This window comes from Carcharodon carcharias, chromosome 19, assembly GCF_017639515.1.
Source record: "Carcharodon carcharias isolate sCarCar2 chromosome 19, sCarCar2.pri, whole genome shotgun sequence".
In the NCBI taxonomy this organism is placed as follows: domain Eukaryota; kingdom Metazoa; phylum Chordata; class Chondrichthyes; order Lamniformes; family Lamnidae; genus Carcharodon; species Carcharodon carcharias.
Window position 1 is genome coordinate 4,521,228 of NC_054485.1, and position 26,732 is coordinate 4,547,959.

Below are 26,732 nucleotides of genomic sequence, written 5' to 3' on the forward strand. Positions count from 1 at the left end.
GGCAAATCTGCCCCCATTGAGACTGATGCAAGACTTTCCCATGATTAAGTGGGCCTGGCCAGAATGTTTCTCGCCACGACAGGCTGTATTAAATCCAGCCGGATACCTCCGACAATGCAGCACTCCTTCAGTGGTGGATGGGAGTTTTAGCCTTGAGGCTTGTGTTCAATTCCTGCTCCAGGAACCCGGAACCATCCAACTCAGAGCTGAGAGTGCTACCAGTGAGCCATTTTGTACCATAGTTTAAATGTTTTGATAATTATATAAGTACGCAGCAGTGGGTGGTGCCATTTTGTAGTTCACCATTGAAAGAAAAGCAAAATCTATCTGGGAGGAGAGTGAGGAACAATTGCATCTTCCCAATGCCATCTACATTTTCAGATACTTGCAGGGGAGGAAATTCTCCTTGACAATGATTTCACAAAAAAGTCTGTGAGTGCAAGGTCAGAATTTATGGGGGCTAAAATTATCGACAGGGGGAATTCCATCCCTAATTTTCCCATTCAATTAAAACTGTAAATCTAGTTAAAGACATTTTTTTCTTTGTCTTGTCTGCTGATCTTTGCCCACCTGTTTGGTCTCTCCCAGTATGGTCATTCACCTCTGCAGGAACATCAGGTTTCTCACTCAATTGGTCTTTATTCCTGTGAGAATTCTTGACAGTAAATGTTGGCGGGATATTCAGCTGCAAGGGCACACCATAGCAGAGCTTCCTATTAACCTCACTCCATGTCTTGTTGTGCAGTGCTTCCCATGTTGGCCTCATGATCATGCTCCATGAACGCTCAGCCATAAAACTCCATGACACTCTTCCCGTGCTATGCTAATCCAGACTCAGCCATTTCCCTTATCCTTGCTAATCTACATTAGCTCCCTGTCCCCGGATGATTGAATTTAATATCTTTGCTGCCTTCTACAAATCTGTTCATAAATATTCCCCATGCTCCCTCTATAGTCTTCTAAAGTTTCACGTCCTCTCCTGTGTCCTTTAATCCTTCACCTCTACTCACGTGATTACTCATCACATCCACTCTACTTCTTCAGAACTCGTCATGTGCTGAATCAACAAAATGGCTGCACCTCTTTAAAATAATCATGAAAATAACTGCATACATTTGTGAGGAAAGGATAAAAGATCCAATGAGGACTCTACTATCAAATCAGGATTGTGTTGCTGTGTGTGATTATGCCACAGTCAACTGCTAAATAAAGAAATAACAGGTCACTCCAGGAGGTAGAAATTAGAATTCCTCCTCATGCTGTTGCTTCCAGTGAAGGTCACATGGGCAGGCCATTTTTCTGAAGCAGTCTTAACAAGGACAAGATGATTGTGGTTACCTGAATCTGATTTAAAATAATGGATGGAAAGAGAGGACATTGTCTCTTTAATGTAGAATGTTTTTGGTATCTGAATAATTACCAGCAAGAGGCATTGCCAGCCTTTGAAGTTTGACATATGTTACAGCATTTGTATCTTGCTCACATTCTGCTCTGCAGGCTATTTTCTTTTAGATGTTCATTGCAGCAAAGCCTCAGTTTTGTACTGAAAATGTTGTTAGCCTATAAACTTACACTCCTGTACAGTGTCTATGACCGAAGCAAGAAATTGTCAAAGGTTTACCACAAGCACAGCAGTAAATTGTTTTACTAGTGATAGTAGAATACGGAGTTGTACACAGGATTCCTTTTTTCACTTGGCATAAAATCATTTTAATTGGCACTTAACTTTGCTTTAATTAGGTTCTTGGCTTTGAATTACACACTATAGGAACTAGAATGCTTTTTGAATAATGTGTGAAATATTTTGGCAGGTCACTTCATTTAAAGTACCTAAAAATTCTCAGTGTTTTAAATCCAAGGTGCGATTATATCACTGAGCCATAGTTGTGTATGGACATGTAAAAGTTTGGATGTGGCAGGTTAGACACAGGTGGTTTTCAATCGATTAGATATCACTGCTGCGTTTTTTTCCCTGAATTTGTGTAGTTCCCTTCATGTTGCGAAGAGACAATCATATTTTCTGCTTTTTACGGTTCATTAAGGAATAAAACTGTCTGAGAGCATTTCCAGAAACCATGAAGCTGATCATGTTATTTCAGTGTGGCTGAAGTTTCATGTATGTTTCTGTCAGCCACAATTGTGCATATAGCCGCAGTTTTTACTTCCCGCCCAAAAATGTCAAGATAAACGACTTTTCCCTCTGATTGGTGTGAAAATAACTTGAACACTTGTCCTGCAGCCAGCTCCACAGAAGTTCCTGTCACCTCATCAGCAAGTTGCTTGCTAAGATTTTCAACATTAATTGAAATGGCTGACCGGATTTCGACTGGCAGGTGGGTAACTGGCAGAGAATGCCACCCACTTGCTCAATAGCGTTGAGGGCCCAATATCAGGCACTTGGAGGCTGGCTCAGCCGGGACAAAAGTTAGTTCAAGGGGAGAGTGGATTTGCGACAGTGGTCCAGGTCACTTTTGTACAGTCCTGTGCCTGTTATGCCCATAAAAATTGACAGGAACTTAATTTGAGGCTCTTCCTTGGCAGGGCTGCAGCTAAGATTGGACAGAGCAAGTGCAGCTCTGCCCAGTTCTGTCCTGAAGTGGCAGTTGAAGATTTGCACGTTAAAAGGCCTAGTACCTGAAACAAGAGGGAATTTCAGCTGCCCAGCAGTCACCCCTCTGAAAGTGATGGCTGCATGAGCCCTGATATAACCATGAGGGTGAAATGTTTTTCATCCCATTTCACAGTTGAAGGCTAACTCTACATACCGGGATAGCCCAGAGCAGCATTGATAAAGTAAATGGTATGCTGATACAAAAAGTCAAAACCCTAGAGGGAAAACGTACCCTGTCTGTGTTTAGTTCTGGTCACCAAGACGCAAGAAAGAAATTTTGGGGCAGTTCAAAGTAGAACAGACTGAATTGTGAGAACAGACGAGAGGAACCTGGGCTTTGCGGTCATGAAAGGAGCCAATTGCTAAGTGATCGCCCAGGGTGTGCAAGATAGTAAGCCATACAGACAAGCTAAATCCTGCAAACTATTTCAAATTAAACCAGGCGAGTAAGACCAGGTTCCAGTTCATAAAAGGCAAATTAGGATCAGGAAATTCTTCACTCCGAGCAATCAGTACATGGAATAGATTGTTGGTGAGAGTGGTGGAGTTGCAATCAGTGTAGTGGAATCAGATGAAATTCAATTTAGACAAGTGTAATACGCTACACATAGGAAGAAAAAATAAATGGAGTTCTAGTGGACTCTACAATAAACAGGCCCAACTAATGCAGGGGAGCAGCCAACAAAACCAATGTGATGTTGAACTACACTGCCAGAACAGTATAGAGAGATCGTGATCAAGCGTTATAGTGCTCTGGTCAGGAAAGCACTTAGAATGCTGTACCCAATCGTAGTCTCAAAAACCTGAAGCATTCCAGTGCTGAAGGCAATGTAGAGACTTGTTCTCTGGTGTCAAGGGTCTGAGTTAGGAGCATCAGAGAAGCTTGGGCATTTTAGCTATTTTAGAAAATTTAAAGCCTGAAATAATTTAAGAAATAATTGACTTCTATATGGGTTTGGGGCGTGTAGATTTAATTCGATTATTAATTATCTTGTGCTAAAGTTGGGGCTTTAAGATCTTTCTAGTTAGCTGAATAAGATAGATTGAATAGTGTTCCTTCTCTATATTTACCTTGTGATAGAAAGCCAAAAACTAACGTTACAGAATTAAAGATACAAAATCTGAGAAAAGTTTTATTATGATAACATTAAATAGCAAAAGCAAACACTTAAAAAAGATCTAAATACAAACAGAAACATGAATGCTTTAAATTTGCTCCTCTTTGATTCCTATTTTCATCATTTTAACATTCATTAATCTAATCTATTATCTCTTTGTTCTTAAAAAATAACCCATTTCTCTTGACATTCACTGTTGGTTTTAGAGATGATGCCAATTGCTTGAATTGCTAAGACTAAAAGACTGCTTAAGATTTGTTAAAGATTGGGTCCAGCCATATTTGCTTTGGCTGTTTGAAAGTCAGCAGAGTGAAGATTTAAACACTGCTAACTTTGTCACATAAAACTTATAAAACCAAGTCCATGTGTAAGTATCGCTATTAGCAGCCTCCAGAGCAGCCACACTTGGACAGATAAACTCATCCAAAGTGTCTCAAGGGTTAAAAATGTAAGTAAGTTTAGGAAGGAAGAATACATAGAACTTGTAAAGTGCAGAAAGATAAGAATAAAAACAATGGATAAGACTGAAGTGGTTCTCAGACAGCACGGATCCCCCATGTATCTTTAAAGCTTCTTTAAATCAAACTCTCCAACAAGGGGTTGCAGAACTTCAGAATTAAGTGACGCAGATGTTAAACTCTGATAGCCAGATGGTGAATGAATCCAAAGCCAATCTTTACTTGGTTTAGATTCTTTCACCCTGTGAATAATTACGCATGTATACCTCCTAACTCAACCCTCAAGGATCTTTTGTCAAGTAGGTGGAATTGAGACGCAAGATCAGCCATGATATTATTGAATGGTGGAGCAGGCTTAAAGGGCTGAAATACCTACTTCTGCATCTATTTCTTGCATTGTGTTCATCTGAGCTTAGATCACTCTTGAATTTGAGCACTGGGGTGTACAAACAACAATAACAGTGCATTACTCGACAGGCAATTAATAAATAGAGTGGCAAATGAAAAAGGACAGGAGCATTTATTTGAAATGAGAAGCAAGACCAAAACATGCTTGAAACTTTAGCAAAAGTAGAGAGAAGAAAGTGCATGGTAATCAAGATGTACAATTAGTGGGAACAGCAGTTTTTTTAATTCATTCACAGGATGTGGGCTTCGCTGGCTGGGCCCAGCATTTATTACCCATCCCTAGTTGCCCTTGAGAAGGTGGTGGTGAGCTGCTTTCTTGAAATGCTGCAGTCCACGAGGTGTGGGTACACCCACAGTGCTATACCCACAGTGTAAGCTAGCAAGTAATATAAAAAGAGACAGTAAAAGCTTCTTTGAATAGATAAAAAGGAAGTGAGAGGCCAAAGTGAACATAGGTCCCTTAGAGAATGAGGCTTGGGAAATAATAATGGGGAACCAGGAATTGGCAGAGGAGTTGAATAAATACTTTGCTTCAGTCTTCATGGTAAAAGACACTAATAGCATTCCGAAAATACTAATTAATCAAGAGGCAAAAGTGGGGGAGGAAATAAAAACAATAACTATCACTAGAGAAAAAGTACTAAGGAAACTATCGGGACTAATGGCCGATAAGTCCCCTGGACCTGATGGGTTGCATCCTAGGATATTAAAGGAAGTAGCTACAGAGATAGTGGATGCACTGGTAGTAATCTTCCAAGGATTCTTAGATTCTGGAAAAGTCCCAGTGGATTGGAGAATGGCCAATGTGACACATTTATTCAAAAAGGGAGGGAGACAAAAAAACTTGTAACTATAGGCCAGTTAGCTTAATATCTGTCGTTGGGAAAATGTTGGAGTCAATTGTAAAGGATGTAACGGCAGAGCATTTAGAAATACATAATCTAATCAAGCAGAGTTAGCATGACTTCATGAAAGGGAAATCATGGCTAACAAATTTAATAGAATTTTTTGAGGAGCTAAACTGCAGGGTAGATAAAGGAGAACCAGTAGATGTAATATATTTGGATTTCCAAAAGGCGTTCGATAAGGTACTGCGCATGAGGCTACTTAATAAGATGAGAGCCCATGGTGTTGGCGGTAGTATATTAGCATGGATAGAGGATTGGTTAACTAATAGAATTATTTACAATATATTTTAATGACTTAGATGAGGAAGTGAATGCACTATTGCCAAGTCTGTGAATGATACAAAAATAGGTGGGAAGGCAAGTGGTGAGGATGACACAAGGACTTGAATTTTTGGCTTGGCGAGTGGGGGCAGGGCCCACCCGCCGAGGCATAAAATGACGCACGCCCGCTGAACTGTCAAAGGCCTATTAAGGCAATTTAAAAATCAATTAAAGTAATAAACTGAGCTGTCCGTCCAACCTTAAGCTTGGCAGGTAGGCGAAGAGTCCAGGCGGCCTTCACATTGTTTATGGAACCTCATCCATGGGCACGATGAGGTTTCATGAAGGGTTTATAAATTAAATAATTTTTTTCATTAATTTTCATTGACATGTCCCAGCTCATGTGACACTGTCACATGAGGGGACACGTCCTAAATTTTTTTCTTTTCTTTATTTAAATTTTTGCAAATTAAACTGAGGGCCCTGACTCAGGGAATCCCCATCCCACCTGCACAGGGAGCGCTCAGCGCTTCAGGCATGCGTCACGCTAGGCGGCGTGGAGCTGATAAAATGGCGGCGTGGAGCTGATCGGGATCGCACCCGACCCACACAACACCCCTGATGGGGGGAAAATTGTCCCCAAGGAGTCTTCAGAGGTATATAGACAGGTTAAATGAGTGGGCAAAAACTTGGCAGAAGGAATATAATGTGGGAAAATGTGAGGCAATCCACTTTGGCAGGAAGAATAGAGGAGCTGAATATTACTTAAATGGAGAAAAACTGCAGAAAGCTGCAGCACAGAGGGATTTGGGAGTCCTTGTAAGTAAATCCCAAAAACCTAACATACAAGTTCAACAGGTATTAAGGAAGGCAAATGGAATGTTGGCCTTTATTTCAAAGGGAGTGGAGTATAAAAATAGGGAAGTCTTGCTAAAACTATACAAGCACTAGTTAGGCCACACCTAGATACTGTGTACAGTTTTGGTCCCCTTGTCTAAGGAAAGATATACTGGCATTGGAGGCAGTCCAGAGAATGTTCATTAGGTTGATCCCAGGTATGGAGGGATTTTCTTATGAGAAGCTGAGTATGTTGGGCCTGTACTCATTGTGGTTTAGAAGCAGGAGAGTCAACCTTATTGAAACATATAAAATTCTTAGGGGGCTTGACAGGGTAGATGCTGAGAGGTTGTTTCCCCTTGTGGGGGAGTCTAGGACCAGAGGGCATAATCTCAGTGTAGGGGGACACTCATTTAAAACTGAGTTGAGGAGGCTTCAAGGCCTAGTGCTGGTAAATGGGATTAGGTAGGTAGGTCAGGTGTTTCTCGCATGTTGGTGCAGACTCGATGGGCTGAAGGGCCTCTTCTGCACTGTGATTCTGTGAATTTTTTCCCTCAGAGGGCAGTCAACCTGTGGAATTCTTTACCACCGAGGGTTGTAGAGGCTGGGTTGTTAAGTATATTCAAGGCTGAGATAGACAGGTTTTTAATCAGTAAGGGAATCAAGGATTATGGAGAAAAGGCAAGAATGTGGAGTTGAGGATTATCAGATCAGCCATAATCTCATTGAATGGCAGAGCAGACTCAATGGGTCTACTTCTGTTCCTATGTCTTATGGTCTTATAGTCTGTTAGGGAAGAGGTTCCAGGATTTTGACCCTGCGACACTGAAGGAACATCGATATATTTCCAAGTCAGCATGGTGAGTGACTTGGAGGGGAACTCCCAGGCGGTGGTGTTCCCATCTATCTGCTGCCCTTGTCCTTCTAGATGGTAGTGGTCATGGGTTTAGAAGGTGCTGTTGAAGGAGCCTTGGTGAATTCCTGCAGTGCACCTTGTAGTTGGTATACACTGCTGCTACTGTGTGTCGGTAGTGGAGGGAGTGAATGTTTGTGGACGGTGTGCCAATCAATCAAGCTGCTTTGTCCGGGATGGTGTCCAGCTTCTTGAGTGGCGTGGGAGCTGCACTCATCCAGGCAAGTGGGGAATATTTCATTACACCCCTGACTTGTGCCTTGTAGATGGTGGACAGGCTTTGGGGAGTCAGGGGATGAGTTACTCTTCACAGGGTTCCTAGCCTCTGACCAGCTGTTGTAGCCACAGTATTTATATGGTTAGTCCAGTTCACTTGCTGGTTATTGTAACCCCTAGGATGTTGATAGTGGGGGATTCAGTGATGGTAATGCCATTGAACGTCAAGAGTCAATGGTTGGGTTCTCTCTTGTTGGAGATGGTCATTGCCTGGCACTTGTGTGGTTCGAATGTTACTTGCCACTTGTTAGTCCAAGCCTGGATATTGTCCAGGTCTTGCTACATTTGGACATGAACTGCTTCAGTATCTGAGGAGTTGCAAATGGTGATGAACATTGTGCAATCATCAGCGAACATTCCCACTTCTGACCTTATGATGGAAGGAAGGTCATTGATGAAGCAGCTGAAGATGGTTGGGCCAAGGACACAAGTGCAAGAAATACAAAGAAACGTGTAATTGGGAGCTGGAAAATTGGTAATTATTGTTTAAGTGGTGCTACAGAGAGCTCTCAAATCAAAGTGTACCAAAGTGTTTGATTCGAACATTTGATCTCAACACCAGTGCTCTACCATAGGAACACTGGCACTCATTATTATTGTAGGGAGAGATGTAGCACATTGATTTCATTGCAAATAATGCACCTGTTGAAGTGATATAGTGTACCTGAATCATATCGACCCTTTATACTGCACCAGGTAATTCAATGAAGGGGCTCTTTTAATAGTGATATGAGCAAGGAACTGCAGTTTATTCTTGGCCTCACTTGTTTTTGACTAAATGAAAGTGAAATTCTACATATCCTGAAATGAAATGGGAATTCTACTAACTGATCCCCAACTGCCAGTGAAATTTTGAAAGATTAAAACAGAACAGTCAGCTCTTTCTGATCTTGGGAAGTGAAAAATCTGTGCAATGGGCTGTGTAAGATTTGTCTTCAAACAAAGATTCAAACAAATCTGCTTTCTAACTGCAGCTGGTGTAAAGCAGCTGCTGCATGTGTGGACCCACCTCTTCCAAACACTGACCCAGGCAGCTCTTGGACGTCTGATCATCACATCTACTCTGCTGCTCTTGTGTCCAGTGGTGAGAAAGACCACAGTGCTCCAGCGTAAGACCTATGGGATGACAGAATCGTTACTGAATTAATTCCAAAGTTTGCAGCAGAATTCCTACACTTCAAAATCCAGATTTTCTCTGAAAAAGTGGGAAGCGAGAACTAACTGATTGCAACTCTCCAGCTTTTACTTGTTAACACTTCGCATTGAATTAAAATTTCATAGGTTATTAGCAAACTTGAAGAGGGTTTTAGGGTGGATTAGAATATTAAAGAGTAATAGAATGGTTTCAGCACAGAAGGAGGCCATCTGGCATATTAAGACCATGCTGCCTCTCTACAAGAACAATTTATTTACTTGTGCTCCCCCACCCTTTCCCTGTACCCCTACATTTTTTTTTGCTTTTAGGTGCTTCTCCAAGTTTTTGAAAGCCACAATTGACGCTGCCTACACCACAATTCCAGATCAGAACCACTCGCTGCATGAAAAAGTTTTACCTCATGTCACCCTTGGTTCTTTAGCCAATCACTTTAAATCCACTGTCCTCTGATCCTCAACCCTTCCACCAATGGGAGCAGTTTCTCTCTACCTACTTTGCCCAGACCCCTCATGATTTTGAGCTCCTCTTTCAAATCTCCCCTCAATCTTAACTTCACAACTTATAAAACCATGTCCCATTCCCCTTCCACCCAGTCCGCATATAGTGTGAGTCACTATATGTGACTGCTTTTTGTGAAAGTGGGACCAGAAAGTGAAATGAGTATTCAGGATTGAAAGAGCCCGAGAGGAGAGCTCTCAGAATAAAACTGCAGAAAAGACAGGTGGGATCACCAATGGGGGGGAAAGAATAAATAAAGCAGAGGACATCAGGGAAGAGCTTAGGGAGTCTGTGTACTGTGGCGAGACTGTGGAAACACCAGCTTGTATTAAGTCAAACATCCAGTACACTTGCCAAATGGCCAATGACCAAAAATAATTTCATTCTGATGTAAGTACCGTTGTTTTTACAAATGCAGACAATGTCAACAAACTGCATGAGAACAGGGTGATAACTGAAAGCAAAAAAAATTAAACCTATACAAGAAGATCGGTGATCAACACACGTCTGAAAGGATGGCTCAAAGCTGCCCATTCAAACAATGGTAAACATAACATTTTTTTAACCATAGAGATAAAAACAAAAAAACTGCGGATGCTGGAAATCCAAAACAAAAACAGAATTACCTGGAAAAACTCAGCAGGTCTGGCAGCATCGGCGGAGAAGAAAAGAGTTGACGCTTCGAGTCCTCATGACCCTTCGACAGAACTCGAGTTCTGTCGAAGGGCCACGAGGACTCGAAGCGTCAACTCTTTTCTTCTCCGCCGATGCTGCCAGACCTGCTGAGTTTTTTCCAGGTAATTCTGTTTTTACTTTTTTAACCATGTTCTTTTAAATGCAAAATATCACAGCATTGACAGCATATTGCAGCCCATCGTGATAGCAAAAGATACGTAATCAACAAGTGGAAAAACCTCTAATACACTGTTAAATTATATGATATGTGATTATGTGATAGGCTGCATTGCACTTTAAGCTGCCTATCTGGTACAGGTTTTGGAACATTAGGCATTATTTTGGCATGAAGCAAAGCTAAGTCCTAAAATACTCCATGCTGTGGTGAGGTGCACTTGCACCACTGAAATTTTACCTTAATCTGAAGCTCCAGGGTTGAAGGGAATTTACTGACTCCAGCTCAGAGCTGGGGCTGAGCTCATTTTCTTTATTTGTGTAGGCTAATTGACATTAGTTTCACATTGCAATGAGCTAGATTTAATCGTCGTGAAAATCCTTTATTTCAAATGTGATCGGTAAATTAGTTGCAACTGTTGTGCTGAATTCACTTTATCAGCAAAAGCTTGTGGCCCAGTTGACTCACTCCCAGTCCTTGCTTGCCCCAGGTACAGTTTGGGACTTTGTAAAAAAAAAAAGCGATACCTGACAGCCTCACGGTGAGCATGCATCCAATCTTTGTCAATTCAGTATTGGCATGTGGCACTTCTGTCCAATTAAGAAACTGTGCTTAACTTTGAAAGTACAAAGTTTAAATAAAACTGGATGTATTCATTTGGAGAAAAACATTCATGGGACATTTTGTTCAGAACACAGAATGCAGGGTATATTTGAATTAATTGACATAGAGTTATTACTATTATTTGGTCTAATGCAGGAGTTATCACAGAACCATGATAAGGATTAGAATTACCGTAATTACGCAAGTCACAATAGGGTGGAATAGATGGGACATGATGCTTTGTGTAAAGGAAATACATTAATGGTTTTCTTCCCCATTCTTGTTACCCTTCCAAAACGGGAAAAAAAAACCTTTATACTTCTTTATTAGGGACTTGATTGCTTAGTTCGTATTTGTTCGGTTCTTATCCCTGATACACAAATATACACAATAAAAGGTCAGTTAGGAAATTGGGTGCATCATTTTACATGAACACAAGTGGTTGTGTCATTTGTTAAAATAAGGAAATTGCTTTCCTTATAGACAATGGGGTTGCTGCAGGCATCCTTGTGTCCCTGACCCCAAGCAGATTGTGCTGTGGCTGAACTCTTCCTGCGTGTCCAATTGGGACTGGGAGCCAGTTAAACTCAACAAGCATCCCTAGTGTAAAGCCAGCCTTCTCTTCCTGCTCTGAATGTGCTGAACAGCAGGATTCAACAAACTAGTAAGTGCAGCTGTTTCCTGGTTACAACACAACATCGCTTCTCAGAATCGTGTAGAAGGGTTTTTACCATATGATCATGATCTCATAATAAGCAATACATCATCTTCCTTCCTAAGACTTCTCAAAGTGCTAGAACTCTCAGATCACTGTATGGTTTGAAAATTGAAAGGAGCACTTTAATTTCGGTGAATACAAATCTAAAGGACTTTTCCAATGGCCCACATAGACCTCTGGTTCCAATAACCAGTTAGCAACCTGTCCAGGACAGGTAGAAATGTGCTGGGGTACATACGAATTAACTGTTAGCTGTTTGTTAGGTAAGTAAATGAACTTTTAACTTCCTTGTCACTGTCAACTCCCAGCAGAATCTGCAATGAAATGGTTGTGATAACAGAGGGTTCTGGCTTGTTAAACTTAAAATTCCACACAACATAAAGCTACCCTGGCATTAATATTAATGCTGCACTTGAGCTGCCATTCATTTTGTTGATTATAGTTTCGCAATAAAATTCAATTTGACAGTATTACTTTTACCTAATTATTTTAACAAAAGACTTTTTGAAACTGCCTAAAATAACTTATGTAAAGTTACAAAGATTTGTATGTTTTTCTGTCATTCTAACAGACTGCACTATGTCGGGATTTGTGAATGAAATCAGAGTGTTTGTAATCTGTGCTGAAATTACGACCAGTTTTACATACATTTTTTAAGCATATCCTGGTAATTTTACTGTTATACGGAATATATACTTTTCCTGTGTTAGAGTGAGGGGATATATCTGAATGTTTTTCTTACACTAACAGATGCCGTGTGTTAGAGTCACCAATTGTACACCATTTTCTTGTATTCTTACATTACTGCTGTCGTATCCTCATAAGATGTGTCTATATTTTCACTGTTTTTTTCTGTAAACGTTCAATTTCCATGAGGAAATGAAAAGAGATCAAGAAAAGAGAACCAATTAAACTGTTTCCTTATTTCCTTTATGTATATACTCATTTATGTTTCTTTAAATCTAAGATTATATCTCATCTATTTTTTTTCTTATTCCAGTAAAATTTTCCTGACCTTTTGCTCCTTGTTGCTTTTCTTCCAAGATTCAGTTCATTCCCTCAATTCTTTACCATTTTTAAAATTTTCACCCCTCAGATCCCAGTTGCGAGTATGCAAAGACCCAGAAATTGCTGGATAAACAAGCGAATTCATAGCCCCCATCCTTATTAATGTCAAAAAAAAACCCTAGCAATCCACGGCGGGAGAAAGCTATGCCGTGAGTTCTGATTTAGCAAGAACTGCTGGTCGATTTGTACTGTTCCACTGTTACAGTTGCCAAACCTGAAAAAAGTTACCATCTTGCCGAGAGACACCCATGTGTGTCATGAAATTGCTGGATTTACGGCGTTAAGACAATTGATTTTGCTGCAACCATTTAAGGTTGGTATTTCCTGTTTGTAAGGACAGCATATGTGATGTATGGTCCTGACATACCACTCAATCTTGGATGGCCAGAAAAGAAACAATAAAACTGTAGAGCCTCATTTCGACAAGTAGTAAATTCTACCCAGAGCTTTTTCAAAATTTTAAATTTTGCTTATATTTTCTGTCACTTCTCTCTCTCTCTTAATCCACTCTCATTTTTCACTTTTTTTTTTCTCTTTCTGTGTCTAAATAGAGGCTAATTCACCCTTCCTTCTCCATCTGGTTCTGTTACTTTCTCTATCCATATATCTAATTGGTTAAGGAGATAGACTTTTGCAGCTATTGTTGATGAGATTCCAGGTGACCTGTTGACCCTATTATCAATTTAAATTTCCCACAATTTCTGGTGCAAAAATAAAATTTGAAGGTTGATTTCACAGGACGTGGCAATAATGTGATTTGAAGGTTGAAGGAAAATATCCAATTCATGGGAACCGCTGTGAGATTCTGTACTGCAGCAATTTCTGGGCCATTGTGTTTTTCTCTTTGAAAATTCCTGTTGAGTCGCTCCAAACTCTCAAACTTCTATTGCTTATGCTAATCCAGATATAAGCAACACTGGTTATACTTCGTCCAAACCTGTCGTCTCACCTGAACGAATTACAGAAGAAAATGAATAACTGAACCTTTCATGACATCATAACATCCTAAATTGCTCCATGACTAACGGAGTACTTTTAAGGTGTAATTTTTGTTAAAATGTTGGGAATGGGGCAGCCAGTTTGTGTATAACAAGGTTCCACAAACAGCAATGAGAAATTCATGAGAGAAAAAGTACAAGGGAAACTAATGGGGCTAAAGGCCAATAAGTCCCCTGGACCTGATGGGTTGCATCCTAGGATATTAAAGGAAGTAGCTACAGAGATAGTGCATGCACTGGTAGGAATCTTCCAAAAAACCTTAGATTCTGGAAAAGCCCCAGCGGATTGGAGAACAGCTAATGTGTCACCCTTATTCAAAAAGGGAGGGAGACAAAAAACAGGTAACTATAGGCCAGTTAGCTTAACATCCATCAATGGAAAAATGTTAGAGTCTATCATAAAGGATGTAATAGCAGAGCATTTAGATAATATAAACAAGCAGAGTCAGCATGGCTTCATGAAGGGGAAATCATGCCCAACAAATTTATTAGAATTCTTTGTGGAGGTAATAAGCAGGATAGATAAAGGGGAGCTAGTAGGTGTAATATATTTAGATTTCCAAAAGGCGTTCGATAAGGTACTGCACAAACGGCTACTTAATAAGATAAGAGCCCATGATGTTGGGTGAAGTATATTAGCATGGATAGAGGATTGGCTAACTAATAGAAGACAGAGAGTTGGGATAAGGGGTGCTTTTCAGGATGGCAACCTGTAACCAGTGGAGTGCCACAGTGATCAGTGCTGGGGCCTCAATAATTTACAATATATATTAATGACTTAGATGAGGGAAGTGAATGTACTATCGCCAAGTTTGTGGATGACACAAAAATAAGTGGGAATGCAAGTGGTGGGGGGTGACACAAAGAGTCTACAGAGGTATATAGACAGGTTAAGTGAGTGGACAAAAACTTGGCAGAAGGAATATAATGTGGGACAATGTGAGGCAATCCACTTTGGCAGGAAGAATAGAGGAGCTGAATATTATTTAAATGGAGAAAGACTGCAGAAAGCTGCAGCACAGAGGGATTTGGGGGTCATCGTGTATGAATCACAAAAAGCTAACATACAAGTTCAACAGGTAAGAGGGAAGGCAAATGGAATGTTGGCCTTTATTTCAGAGGGAATGGAGTATAAAAATAGGGAAGTCTTGCTAAAACTATACAAGCACTAGTTAGGCCACCCCTAGATACTGTGAACAGTTTTGGTCCCCTTGTCTAAGGAAAAATATACTGGCATTGGAGGCAGTCCAGAGAATGTTCATTAGGTTGATCCCAGGTGTGAAGGGATTTTCTTATGAGAAGTTGAATAGGTTGGGCCTGTACTCATTGGAGTTTAGAAGAATGAGAGGTGACCTTATTGAAACGTATAAGATTCTTAGGGGGCTTGACAGGGGAGATGCTGAGAGGTTGTTTCCCTTGTGGGAGAGTCTAGGACCAGAGGGCATAATCTCAGAGTAGGGTGGTGCCCAGTTAAAACAGAGATGAGGAGGAATTTCTTCTCTGAGGGTAGTCACTCTGTGGAATTTTTTACCGCAGAAAGCTGTACAGGATGGGACATTAAGCATAATCAAGGCTGAGATAGACAAATTTTTAATCAGTAATGGAATCGAGTGTTATGGGGAAAAGGCAGGAAAGCGGAGTTGAGGATTATCAGATCAGCCCTGATCTCATTGAATGACGGAGCAGACTCGATGGGCTGAATGGCCTACTTCTGCTCCTATGTCTTATGGCCTTTTGGTCCTATGATCAGATAATCTGTTTATGGTGCTGTTGGGTTGAGGGATAAATTTTGGCCAGGACGCTGGGAGAACTCATTTCTTTTCTTCAATTAGTGCCTGAGATGGCAGAGGGGGCCTTAGACAGTTTGAAATGTAGAGCTACAACATTTCCAAAGGTTTTCAAGATTGATATTACCGGGACAGAAATATTCAGTGCTGGGGAAGTTTTCTGGGGACTTTTTTATTCTTTTGAAAACAATTGCCTTTCTCATTTGACAAGTCTTCATGGGCCAGAATCTTTGGGTCGGCGAGTGTGGATGGGGTCCTGCTCACCGCTGTGCAAAATGACGCGCAGTGATGTCAGGCGTGCATCCCGATGTCACCGCGCACCATTCCGATTTTCAGTTCAGCGGGCACGCACCCGAGCCGGGCAGGCGAAGATCCCAGGCGGCCTTCGCATTTATCATGGAACCTCATCCACGGGCGGGATGAGGTTTCATGAAGGTATTTAAAATTCATGAAAATTTTTAATAACAATCATAGACATGTCCCAGCTCATGTGACACTTTCACACGAGGGGACGTGTCTTAATTTTTGTTTTCTTTAATGAAATTTTCAGAACTTCAACTAATCTCCCTGAGGCAACTCTTTGCCTCAGGGAGAATACTGCATCCTTTCGTGCATATGCATGAAAGAGCACACTCCCTGACTCAGGCAACCAACCCCCCCACCACCCCCCAATCGCACAGGGAGCGCACAGCACTTCTGGGCGCGCAACACATTGGGCGGGCCTTAATTGGCCAGTCCACGTAAAACGGCAGTGCCCAGCCGATTGTGGGCAGCGACCGTCTGCACACCCGCTCCCACCCAGCACCCCCCCCCCCCGATGGGGAGAAAATTCTCCCCATAGTGTTAGTGAGGAGTTTATTAACCAACTGGCAATGCTGCTTCCTCCCAATCCTTAGCTTTCCATGTTTTCTCTATCCAGCCATTCAAGAAGGATTTGGGGACGTTTCTCCTTTCTATCCAAATGTAGGGAAAGCAAAACTTTGGAATATTTGTCCGACCTTACATCATACATTATAGCCTCAATTTTGCATTCAGAGAAAAGCTGGAATAACTTATGCCTGTATCATGTGAAACGGACAAACTTGGTACTGTAAGGTTGATTCCCCTATTTTGAATAGAAAACAAGGGACGCAATGGCTGATTTCTCACCTGCAACTGTCACATGTAAGGTCCTATTAGTGGTGTAATGCCACACAAAACTTAACTTTTTATATCGTGAATCAATTTTCACGAATTCAGAAAATATATTATTCCACATCGTGTTTGTTTATCACTGTACATACTTACACTTAGAACCTTCAGTCCTGTTCCTAACTAGATATTCTTTCAAACACTTTTTTTTGCCAAACATGTTAAGTCACATGACATTAATTGGATGTTTGTCACAGCTATCTATGAATCTAGGGGGAGAAAAAGGTTTGTTTATTTTAATAAGCGTTTATACAAGTTTACAGCATTTCTCCATAGTTTCCATGGGTCTTCAGCTGAAGTTACTGCAGATGTTCGAGAGAACCTTGGCAGGACTGAAAACCTAAAACTTGTTAATTTTATACTTAAGTTTTTTAGTTCCTGCACCTGTCAACCCCAGTGACTTTACATTCTTGCATTAGCATTACTCCTTTTTAATATTATTAAATCCTGGAGTTTGTCTTTTTTCCCCCCCACCCCACACACACACACCCCCCCCCCACCCCGGGTAAAGTAAGGTTAGCTTTTTCTGAGCCTCTCAGATTCTTAAATTCCAGAACAGTAGGCTGCTGATTTCAGCTGGGTTGTCTGGTGAAGCCATGTGGACCCAAAGCATTTCTCCTCTGGAGGGTATGTCAACATGCAATAACTTTGTGCATCTTGTGGCAAGCAGTGCAAGAGTAGCAGAAGCAGAAACTCCTTGATCAGGTCTCTCAGTTGTGACTTGCTGTGCCTCCTGGATAAGAGAGGGGGCAAAAAAGGCAAGGAAAGGTCAGTCTTAACCTAACACATTTGAGCGGTTCCTTTTAAGATGGTCATTAGATGGAAAATGATGGGCTGCAGAGTGCAGTAAACCCTATGCCAGCTGTGGTCACTGGAGTAAACAATTCTTTAGAATGCTAAGAAGAATGGGTTAGGGCTGATATAAGCACCAATTATCATTTCTTTCAGTAAAATCTAACTGCTTTTTAAATCTCCTATCCATTGTGGAGGGGAAATGTCTCAGCTTTTGTGATGCGATGTATGAGGCAATTTTCTCGCTAGCTCGCATTAATTCAGATGCACCGATGTAAATGTACATAGGAAATGGGACATTTTAATGTTTTTTCAGTGGTGTAAAATGGTGACTTGTGTCACGAATAGAATAGGTGAAATTGTATCGGAATTACCCAGTTTCTTCAAGATTCAATTTCAAAATCCATGGAGTCAGTTTATTCAGCTTTAAAAGCAATGAGAGAGCCTATCTCATGGGGTAATGGAAACCCTGAGTGTTGGGCCACATTCTTGAAGTGGACTGTGGCTGCACTGTCAGGAACGCAAACCGTCACCCCAAAATCTGAACTAAAACAATGTAAAGAGGAAAGAACTTTCACTTATATAGCACCTTTCATAACCTCAAGATATCCCAAAGCACCTTACGGCCAGTGAAGTAGTTCTGAAGTGTAGTCACCCCTGCAGGAAAGACAGGCCCATTGCTGACAACAATATGATAATGACCAATTGATCATCTGTTTTAGTGGTGTTGGTTGAGGAATAAACATTGGCCGACATTGTGCTTCACAATAGCACTGAGGGATCTTCTGAGCCCACCTGAGAGGGCAGACAATGTTAAATACATAAGACGACACCAGCCTAGATTCTGTGCTATGGTGTATAGAATAGGACTTGCACTTCAAGGCTTTTGGCTCAGAGATTGGGCCATGGCTGACTCCTCGTAGTATAACTGACAAGAAACCTGTAGAATACAATGAAAGCCTTGACATTTCTCAGCGCTCTCACTTCATAACAAGTATCAGAATGCTTGATTCCTACTTGTTATCTGTGTTCCTCCAGTTCTGGCCTCTTGTGTATCCCAATTATAATTGCTCCAATATTGGTGGGCATGTCTTCAGTTGTTAGGCCCCAAGCTATGAAATATCTTCACTACACCTCCCCACTTTCCACCTTGCTTTCGTCCATTAGGACACCCCTTAAAACCTACCTCCTTGACTAACCTTTTGATCATCTAACCTAACGTCTCCCTATGTGGCTTGGTGTTTAATAATGCTTCTGTGAAGCACCTTGGGGTGTTTCAATAAGCTAAAGGTGTTATATAAGTTGATGTTGTTTCCAGTGCAGGGACCTGTCCTTTGCAGACAAAAGGAACATGCCCAGTCATTGTACCTTTTTTGAACTAAACAAAACCCTTGGGGGACTATAGCTCCCTAGTGCAGTCTCCATCCATACCTCGACGAATCGGGCTCGGCTCCCCACCAGCACCCTTTTCTCATGCAGCGTAGATTGTTGATCCCTTTGAAATTTGACATTCTTGGATCTGTCCTGATAAGTGCAAGATGAAAAGCTTTAACAGCATGTCTAATTTTTCAGCAGTGCTCAAGTTCTGTACTACCAAGAAACTATTTCCAACACATGTGACATGATCACTTGTTTGTCATTAGTCGTGTAGTTAGTTGTCTGGAAAGGATACCAAACCTATTAGCTGACCATCGTGAATCAACTAAAGCACGGCCGTGAAATAGCTGCATTCTTGCTCGCTAAAGAACAATCACTGAGCTGCTGCACTGCTGCTAAAAAGGCAGATTCATGAAACTTTTCTGGAACGTTAATTTTGCTAAATTAGCTTTGAGGATCTGAGCCATAGTTTTTCGTGGATGTAACTAACTAGATTATGTACAAAATGTATTTAATATACCATTAAAAGAAAGGCAAAATACTGCGGATGCTGGAAATCTGAGATAAAAACAGAAAGTGCTGTAAAAACTCAGCAGGTCTGGCAGCATCTGTGGAGAGAGAAACAGAGTTAATCTTTCCCATCCGTATGACTTCTTCAGAGCATATGTAAGGACCAGGAAAGGGAATTATGATATGTGGAATCAGAGAATGTCACAGCAATGAAACAACTCATTCTGACCATTATGTCTGTACTGTTGCTATTCTCCACATAAGTCGCCAAATTTACTCTCATTCTCCTGCTTGCATCCCAGACCTTCTAAAATTTTTAAAGGAACAAATTCTCTTGTATTTTATGGTAGGCTTGATTAGCGTTTGTGCTAGAGAATTTCACATTCTAATTAATTCCTGGTTAAATATGTTTTCTATCCTTCCCTCATGTTCTTTTTGTGATTTTGGAAAGACCCATTCACCCCGCGGTAAGTGACTGAGACCCAACTGGTCCCAGGTTCACTTGAGTTTGTACAGCCAGTTTACATTTCCTAGATTTCAGTTGCATTGAAAGCTGTTGCTTTTATTGCTTCATGACATGTCGAGCATGCATACATGACAAATTATTGAATTTATGAGCAATTAAAAATATATCTTGAGTACAAGGAAACTATTGGCTGAAATGCTTAAATTTCCATTTTTACCTGCCATGCTGGCAAACCCATGCCCTCCCTTGCCCTGAACTGCAGAAGTCTGCAACTGTGCAGCAGTCTGGAACCTGTGAAGCTCCGCAGTTCTGTCTAAGCCCTAAGCCCTAGAATTGATGGTCTCAATCTGTTTACATACAGACCTCAAATTTGCCGGGACACCGAAGCAGATTATCTTTTATTACCTTCATTTGTTGTATATTCTTCCCCTGCTATAAGGCTTCACGTGCCTTAGAAATGTCATTGTACATAGCAAGGTCAGTAGAGAAAATGTTTTCAATAGTTAAAAGGTCAATAACAAGATGGCGCAGATCTGGTGAGTAGCAAAAGCGCCAGAGGTGACGTGACAAGAAACTTTTTAAAGCCTACAAGTGGCTGGGATTTGGAATGGTAGGGGAATGGATACAGATTCAAAAGGGAATGGGATAAATATTTGAAAGAGGTAAAAATTTCAGGGATATGGTGGAAAAGAACAGAGGAGTGAGACTAACTTTGGTTTGGTCTTTGAGAGAACCAGTGCAGACTTGATGGGCCAAATGGCCTCTTTTGTGCTGTACTATTCTGTGATTCTCTGAGATTATGGCTTATTATATAGATGTGTTGTCTAGGTGCTAATTCTCCAGTATTTCATACTGGGATCAAAAAGCTTTGTGCAGGAAGCTACATCTCAACCTCAGTCTATCTGAGCAGGATGGTGCAGGGACAGTGGGATGGCAAGGATCATTAATTAATCTGCTTCTTCTGGCCCGAGATGCATCTGCTCTTTGCGTGTTTGGAAGGGCAGTACCCAACAGTGCATTTTGAATAAAAACCTGTTTGCTCAAGTTTTTCTTCATAACTGTAACTCCGGTTCAGGTAACCCCGGAGTGAATCTATGCTGCAGTTCTCCCACTGTTTATGTGGCTCCCCCACTAATGGGGCACTACCAAAGATTCTACCTGTGGCTCCACTATTATACGTCACCATGCTTCTATTTAGTGAACCTATTTGAAATCTGAGCTGTGGAATGTAATTGATTACTGTCGACGTCCTCCCAGTGGAGAAATCGGGGAAGCGGTGATGTGCCGACTATCACTTGGAGCTTCTCTGAGATTGATTTTTCCATTGCAGATGCCCCTGGAGTTGTCAAACACCACTCAATTTTTTGTGCTCCCTGCCAGAAACACACCCGGCGGGGGCAGGTAAAATGCAGCCCAGTGAGTAGGTGTGTGAATGGATCGAGTAGTTGAGATCCAGTGTATTGTAAAGTTTTTAACTGTTTGTATTTTTAAAAGCTTTGCATGAAAAATCCTGCATATTTAGTCATCTGTTCATCTTGTCTCACTGAGTTTCTGTCTTAGTTGTTCTGTCAAATGATAATGGATTTTTCATCTTTGATTGAGTGACATTTTCATCATTGGTGTTTGAAGCCTCTAGCATTTGAAGTCAACAGTACAGGACATCTTGTATCCTCCAATTCTCTGGCATTGTAGAGTGGGGGAGGGCTGAAAAGATCCTTGCACGTCCTTTTCACTTGAGTTTCCAATTCTTCTACAAATATCAAATTGAGGAAACATTCCATGTGTGTTAATACTCTAACTTACTATGTCACTGCCCTACCACCATTTTTCATGCAATAAAGAGCATCAACTCCTAATACTTATAATATGTCATTGGGTCAGTGCTGCCTTAGGTCATCAGGGGTCACACGTTAACGTGGCATTAATGTGGACTCTTTGATATTTGCAGGGAGGGAGCAGGGGCACTTTCAGCAGCTGGAAAACCCTGAATTGTCGGGAAGGCAGAGGACCTGTCCAAGTTAGTAGGAGGACCTCATTAGAATTGTTTTTATCCTGCTTCCTGCCTGGGAGCTGGCCAGAATGAGAGGCTGCCAGCTGGTTGATGGGCGAGAATATCTGTTGCACGAGGAAGCAACCAGCCTATCCCAGTGATTCTGGGGGTGGGGGTGGGGGAGGGGGGAGGGGGGGGTGTGTGTGACAGAGCTGGTGCACATCAGAAAAGAGGGAGAAATTGCTCTGGAGGAATGGAGGAAGATCGTGGTGGGGAGGGGGGGATAGAGATTGCAGGGAGAGAGAGAAAGAGAGGTCACAGGGAAAGAAGGTCACGGGAAAGATGATCTTGGGGAAGAAAGATCATGGGATGAAAGAAATTATGGCAGGAAGAGAGATTGTGGGTGGAGAGAGATTGCAGGGAAGGTGGAGGAAGGTAAAGAGATTGTGACCAGTTTGATTGAAGGACTGGGGTGGTGTTTGGAGAACTCTTGCTCCACCAGGCCCAACAGCATTGCTGGAAAAGCACTTACCTGCTGGATCTTACAGGTCTCACCTCCTTTCAACTGCCGGGCTACATGAGCCCTGGAAACCCAGCCCACCAACGGCTACAATTAAATGGCTGTAAAATCTGAGGAATAACATCAAAATCGCTGAGGAGAGTGAGTTACTCAGCTGACACCAAAGCATCCATGATTAAACTGAAATCGCTTTGAGGCAAACATCCCATATTTTAAAAATTAGGGAAGATGTTTGTAGTGTATAAAATTAAAAATTCAGCATTAAATCTAATTTCCACAAATGTACTTTTCTTCATGTCCTAGTGAACGGCAATCTATAGTTTAAATGAAATACTAACTACGCTATTTGAGGCCAAACTCAGGTAGGAAATAACTTCAAGGGCTTTTTTCAATTCAGTAGAAATAGTTTAATTAAGGCAGTAAAAGAGCAGGGCATAGCCCAACAAAGTAATTGATCAGTCATATACATTCTGAGAATAACATCTGAAGCTACCTTTACTGCTTATAATATGTCATTGGGTCAGTGCTGCCTTAGGTCATCAGGGGGTCACACGTTAATGTGGCATTAAATTTACTTGGAAAGGGTGGTGTTCCTGTGGAACTTCAAGCTGACAGATTCAATCCGACTGCTTTAGCTTCACGGAACATAACCAAGTGGGTAGTTTGGCTCTCCTGCTGTGGTTGGCTGGATTGTATATGTCACTGCGCATCTTGTTTCCTGAAATGCAGGAATCTAGGGAGGAAGCAAGTGTTCTGTTGTGGGGGATGGAACAGGAAAAAGAGAGAGAGGAAGAGCCTGTGACAGAAGCAGAAGCTTGCTAGAGCAGAGCCGCGTGCCTTTCAGATATGACAAACAGTCTTTTGTTGTGCACTGAAGGGAAATGAAAGGCACTGAGACTCTCTGCACCATTTATTTGAGCCCGCCAGCTGATCTAGAGTCATATCAACAGTAAGCTGGTCCCAGCAGACCATTTGCTATATTGGAGCAGGTGTTGTCACAGTAATGGAATGCATCTTGCACCTTGCTGAACAATCGGGCTTCTATGTGTTAAAGCTAAGATTCAGGAGGGCAACATTAACATTGTGCACTGAATAGTAGCTGTGTGTCTTCTTAAAAATTCAAAATCCAAACCTTTCAAAGAATAAATTACAATTAAATAGATCTTCCAGCAATAACATTTGCAGAACAGGATATTCTCCTTATAACGTAACAGTATGGGTTGAGTGACAAGCTGAACTGGAAAGGCTAATTGATGCATACTCCAAAAATATCGATGCATTTGCGTCAGCTGCAATTTTTCAGATGTTAAGTAATTCTAACTAAAGAAAAGACATTTGATGTATGCTGCACTTTTGTTTCCAACTAAAAATGCTGTGCACAAAACTACAGAGATTTTCATATAGCATCATTGATGGTGTCCCCAATATTTCAGTTATAAAGTGTGGATTTGGAGACCCTAATGCTAGCAAACAATCATTTGTTTAATCTGAAATTGCACTCTCTCTTTGTAATGACAGCGTTAACCCATTTGTTTTGAACCTATTAATGCCTCCAGCTGAAATAGAGGAGTGAAGAATTGCAGATGAAAACATTAAACATTTGTAAGCTGGTCTCCCACAATGCTGTGCCAGAGCCTGAGAAATTCTGAAAATCATTAAGATCCTAATGATATTGTTTATCTTTCCTGCAAGATATCTGTATATATTCATAGATTTAATTAATTATGACATAGCATTTTCATGGACCCTGAGTTCTGAAGAATAAATCAAGTTTGACTTGGCTTGTGAAAATTGATTTGTTCCACAAAACTATTACTTTTAGTTGTCAGATTAAAGTGACATAGCAGCTAAATCTTTGTTTGTGGAAAATCACATTTACACCAAGCATGCTGAAGCTGCACAATAAAGATTAATCTGTGATCAGGAATGCAAGGCAATTTGCAAATGATATGAAACTAGGAGAGACAGTGCCAGTGAAGGGAGAAATTCAAAAATTACAGAAGTATTAGACTAAATTTTTAAGTACTCAGAATAATAGTAGATAAAATTTAATGCAGATGAGTGTGCAGTCCTACAACTAGGAGAGAAATAAGTGACATACGCAATCCATTAATTATATTGAAAGGGTTAAGAATGCAGCTAAAGACATCTAGATGTCGTCTCAGCACTAAATGTGGGTAGGTCTCTTGGTGCAGTGGTGGCACTCTTCTGTCTGACTCAAAAGATTGTGGGTTCAAACCACACTCCATAGAATTGATACATAATCCACGCTGGGACTGAGGGAAGCACTGAACAATCAGAAGCGTTGTCTTGCAGATAAAATATTAAACTGCTCTCTGGGGTTGATGTAAAAGATCCCATGGTGCTAGTCAAAGAAGAGCAGTGGTGTTCATCCAGTGTCCCATCATGTATTGTTTAACCAAAGTCAGCTCCATCCATGTCCTCACAGCCAGGAGGGCACCTCTTCCAAAGAAGAGCTGGAAATAAGCAGCCTGGAAGACCCATCACAGCGCTTACCCACACCCTGCAGCAGCGCAGAAACACACATCTTGGTGGGACCTGGATCTAGAGCAGGCTCGGGTTCACAATCTGGCGGTCACCACACCAGCACTTGGAGGATTGCCAGGGACGAGGCATCTCTGAGGTCAGAGTCAGATGACGAACGTCTAGATTCGGCCTTCCAATTCATCCTGGAGGGTCAGCAGAAGGTATAGGAACATCACAAAGAGCTGTTGGAAGCCCTCAACAGAGTGGCACGCAAATCGGAAGAGTGCATCCCCTGCTTTCTGATGCACCCACTTGTGCATGCGTGGAGGTCACTGTGGGAAGAATGGCAAACCGATGCAGAGCCTGCTTGAGCAGAATATGGAGATGCGTGCAGATCTGCCATAGGTGAATTCCTTGAGTGGCAACGCGAGAAGGAAACGGGGCACCTCGATGTCCCTCCAGGTGTTCCTTGCCCTCAAGTGGTCAGGCCGGGCCCCTGACCACCCAAAGGGAGGAGGAGCAGCAGCTCACCACCCCTGGGTCATCCGCTCAGGAATCTCCGAGGTTATCTTCTTCCTCCAAGTCCCCTGTGTCTGTGAGCCTCTTAAACTCGTCCTCTGTCACCGCAGTGGGAGCAGCTGGCCCAGAGGAGGACTGCCAAAGCAAGCTGGGGCCCCCAAGGCTTCAACTCTCCAGAGGACCCACGCCAAAGGCTTCAGAGGCAACAGGACCAAATGCGGTCTCCACCCCTGCTGGGGATGTCAGGGCAGCAACTAGGGGGAGAACTTTCTCCCCATCGGGTAGGTTGGGCAGGAGCGGATGCTGGCGGGCATGCAGCCAATCACCACCCACGATCATTTTACGCGGACAGGCCAATTAAGGCCCGCCCAACATGGCGCACACCTGGAAGTGCGGGTGGGGGGAGTAGGCTGAGTCGGGGCCTGCACTCTTTCGCATGACAGTGTCACATGAGCTGGGGCATGTCAATGAACTTTAATAAAACCTTCCAATCAATTTATAAAAACTTCATGAAACCTCATCCCGCCCGTGGATAAGGTTTCATGATAAATGCGAAGGCCGCCTGGGCTCTTCACCCACATGCCAACCTTAAAGTTGGACGAGCAGCTCGGTTAATCATTTTGGTTAGTGGTTAAATAGTCTTCATAGGCCTTTGAGAGTTCAGCAGGTGCGCAGCCGACTCCGGTGCGCGCCCACCGAACTGAAAATCAGAATGAGGCGCGGTGACATTGAGACACACGCCCAACATCACCGCACCTCATTTTATGTGTTGGCGAGTGGGGGCCATCCCCCGCACACCGACCCGGAGATTCTACCCTAGAAGATGGAGGCATTCAAACGTTAATAAATTCTGATCGCAGTTGGTTGTGCGGGTGAGCGAATTTTGTCACTTTATAATCTGTAAATATATTCACTTTCACTGAATAATACGTGATGGTGTCTTTCAGCTTTACTGACAGGCTTCACGAGTCATCTCCCTGCACCCGCCCGCCCCCCCCACCAGCAGTTCAACAGCACGCAGCCGGCCCATGAGGGATTCTGGAGGGAGAAGTGTGTGTGTGTGTGTGTGTGTGTGTGTGTGTGTGTGTGTGTGTGTGTGTGTGTGTGTGTGTGTGTGTGTGTGTGTGTGTGTGTGTGTGTGTGTGTGTGTGTGGCCTTTCGGAGCCTCGTGCAATCACTCTCCCACGCACGTGGATCCTTCCGATATCACACTCATCTCAATGTTCTGAGAATTTTCAGTGCTGCCTGCTGGGGTTCACTATCCGTTGTCCATCTGAGCTGAGCTGCATCTCCACCCACGCACTGGTCACACTCCCACCTGACCTCACCCACCACGACTCTCAATTCACTTTCGATTTAGCCAGCAGGGTAGTACACTACATTTTTCCTTTCACTCACCCACCCTTTCCCCT

General features: G+C 42.1%; 1 protein-coding gene across 6 annotated transcripts in view; it reads left to right on the forward strand.

The window, feature by feature from the left end:
- LOC121291387 (tyrosine-protein kinase Fyn-like) overlaps positions 1 to 26,732 on the forward strand; it is a 313,003-nt gene that overhangs the window by 170,324 nt on the left and 115,947 nt on the right. For 2 of the 6 annotated variants that reach the window (XM_041212478.1, XM_041212483.1), the window contains exon 1: positions 11,652 to 11,878. The exons of 3 other annotated variants lie outside the window; for them this stretch is intronic. In XM_041212478.1, coding sequence (XP_041068412.1) covers positions 11,836 to 11,878 — 43 coding nt within the window. In that variant the 5' untranslated portion in view covers positions 11,652 to 11,835. Of the gene's footprint in view, positions 1 to 11,650; positions 11,879 to 26,732 lie in introns of those variants that run through there. One more of the 6 variants, XM_041212479.1, reaches the window with a different exon arrangement.